Source organism: Camelina sativa, chromosome 13 (assembly GCF_000633955.1).
Source record: "Camelina sativa cultivar DH55 chromosome 13, Cs, whole genome shotgun sequence".
Taxonomy (NCBI): Eukaryota; Viridiplantae; Streptophyta; class Magnoliopsida; order Brassicales; family Brassicaceae; genus Camelina; species Camelina sativa.
The window spans coordinates 19,791,483-19,794,714 of NC_025697.1; the positions used below are offsets into that span (position 1 = coordinate 19,791,483).

A 3,232-nucleotide genomic window follows, 5' to 3' on the forward strand; every position below is an offset into this window, starting at 1 on the left:
AAAAAAAAAAAAAAAAAAATCAAACATAACAGTAAGCTATGAAACATACAGTCAATAAACAAAGTAGGACCTAGAGATGGATTCATTGGGTGGTCTCAAGCTATGACTACCTAAACTGATCAACAAACCTCAATCAACAATGAGCTAATATTTAGACAATAACCTCATAAACTTGCTAATCCACTATCATGGCAATAACAATCAAGTTTAGTAATATCCTAACCCAACTCTCATTGGTGAAACCATACTAAACAGGCTTTAAGATCTTGATTCATTATTTGTCAAACACCACCCTAGACAACTAATATCTTAGGCTAGAGAAAGTAATATCCAGTATTAGTCTATCAAGCATGCTAAAACATTGGTTGAATACTAAAACACCTCAGATCTATTCTTAACTTCTCAGAAGAAAGATAGCTTAGAGAACACCTAATCTGGAAAGAATTTATAAACAAACAAGCTTGATCAACCTAGATAATCATAACCCTAAACCAGCCTAATCCATCTCTAGGTTCTTAACTCACTACTCAGATCCAAAAATCATAATGATAAACTCAAACCCAGAAAATGATGAAACAAGCATGATTATATATATCAGAGAGAGATCTACAACTTAGCAAACTCAGATTCTTACCAGTTCAAAAGTTATAAGGTTTACAAGACTCTGAAAATATGGAAAAAAGCAAGTTAAAAGTGGAAAATGATGCAACAAAGTACTAAATACCAAAAAAAGCAAAAACTAAGTTTATTGATGACTCACTAAGACTCTACGATATTTTTCTGACTTGTTGGGCAGCCACAAGTACAAGGGATATATATAGTGGGGGAAGGAAGCCCTGATTTAGCTAGCAGACAAAACAATAAGGCGGCTGGAAGTGCTCGACCATGTGCACGGTCGAGTGGCTACTTATTCGGATTCTTCACCCGGTCGCGTACATCTCTCCACACGGTTGAGTGTCTGGTCGAGTGTGATGATCGAATGGCCTCCGGACCTTGGTTTTCTTCTATTCCAACCTTGATCTGCTCCACTGGTTGCACTCTCATCCTCCTCAGCTCACTTCCATGCTCCATAGGGTCCAATTCACCTGTTTATGCATGTAATAATACAAATTCAATGCATATTCTACTCTAATGCACAAAAAGAGGCTAAACTACACAAAAATGACAAAACTAGCTAGTAAACTATGCATCAAAGTACTATTAACTAGCATCAAAGTACTATTAACTTGGGCATTAATCCTAGTTTTGTGAATTTAAACAAGTTGACGAGACTTAACTCATCATTGATCTCTAATGCAAATATGAAACAGTCCTATATGAAGCATACTAACAAGATTCTAATATGCAATGCAAAATGCATGAACACTCTTTTTTTAAAAGATTTTTTGTAAAATGTTCAAATTTTTAGAGTTTTTCCATGCAAGAGATGAAATGGAAGTACTCACATAATAATGCTAAAAATTTGAAATAAGAAAATAGAAAAAAAAAATGTCAAATGCTATCTCAAACCCTCCCCCAAACTTAAATTACACAGTACCTTGTGTAACAAAAATTTGAAAGAGGATTTAAGAAACAAAACCAAACAAAACATGAAATGCATTGGTATTTATAATGAGATAGGTGGTGTTGGTACCTCATGGGTTGTGGAAGAAGTTATCTATAGCATCACTCATGCAGTCATAAGTGTATTCAATGTCTTGGGCTTCCATTTGAGCTTTTGATGGAGATGGACGCAACTCGACCTGGTACTCGGACAGGCGCTTGGTCGAGTGCCCTTGGTGTGATGGTCGAGCGCCTGCTCGAGCGTACTGTTGTGTTAACTGCCCTCCTACATACTCGAGCATGCACGATCGGATGCTCGGTCAAGCAGCTGGTCGAGTAGGCTCCCGATCTTTCTTCTCTTTCTTTGATTAAACTCTCCTTCTTTCATGGCCACAGAAACACTAAAACAAGATCAAAATACCAAAAAATTAGACTAGTATTTACATGGATACCTTAGAGATTTCCTCCCTAGTGAGCTTGTTTTAGTCACTTAGCTTGACTTTTTCAAGCTTCTCAAGCTTGAGGGGCATCCTTGAGATACATTGAAAACTTTTCATGTTTCTCTTCTTCTGCCCAGTATTTCTTGACTCTATGTCCATTGACTGTGAATTCACTATCATCCTTGTTGAGAAATGTGATGGCTCCAAATGGTAAACCTCCTTTACTTCAAAAGAACCTCCCCATCTGCTCTTTAGCTTCCCTGGAAACAACTTAAGCTTTGAATTGAATAGCAGAGCTTGATCTCCAGCCTTGAGGTCTTTAACAAGGATGTTCTTGTCTTAAAAATCTTTTGTCCTATCTTTATAGATCTTGGAGCTCTCATAAGCTTCTAATATGATCTCTTCAAGTTCATGCAGATCAAGCTTCTCTTAGCTTGGGCTGTCTCCAAATCTATATTTAAACACTTAATTACCCATAGGGCCTTATACTCAACCTCAACAGGGAGATGGTAAGACTTCTCATAAAAAAGTTGAAATGGATTCCTTCCTATTGGAGTCTTGAAAGTTGTTCTATAAGTCCAAAGTGTCTCATCAAGCTTGTTAGACCAATATTTTCTTATTGCTCTCACTATTCTTGATAAAATGGCCTTGATTTGCTTGTTTGAAACCTCCACCTTGCCTACTTGTTTGAGGATGATAAGTTGTAGACACCTTATGTTTAACTCCATATTTCCTTAGCATTCCCTCAAAGACCTTGTTGATGAAGTGTGTTCCTCCATCACTAATCACAGCCCTTGGAACTCCATATCTTGGAAAGATTATGGTCTTGAAAAGCTTAAGAACTATCTTGTGATCATTGGTGGGACTTGCAATGGCCTCTACCAACTTGGAGAAATAGTCCACATCTACCAATATGTAAACATTCCCATTTGAAGGAGGGTTAAAAGGACCCATGAAATCAATTCCCCACACATCAAATATTTCAACCTCCATAATTGTGTTTTGAGGCATTTCATTTCTTCTTGTAATGTTTCCCATCCTTTAGCAAGCATCACAGCTTGTAATAAACTTGTGGGTGTCCTTGAACAGAGTTGGCCACCATAAACCAGCTTGTAAAACCTTCAAGGCAGTTTTGAGAGTTGCAAAATGACCTCCATAAGCTGAACTATAACAGTGCCCTAGCACTCGTTCTACTTCATTCTATGCTATGCATCTACTAAACATGTCATTTGATCCCTTCTTTTATAGAT

General features: G+C 37.3%; 1 protein-coding gene across 1 annotated transcript; it reads right to left on the reverse strand.

Annotated features, from left to right (window-relative positions):
- On the reverse strand, positions 2,583–2,975 carry LOC109128385 (uncharacterized protein K02A2.6-like). Its single transcript, XM_019234598.1, has one exon. It carries the CDS (start codon positions 2,973–2,975, stop codon positions 2,583–2,585), a length of 393 nt encoding a protein of 130 aa, XP_019090143.1.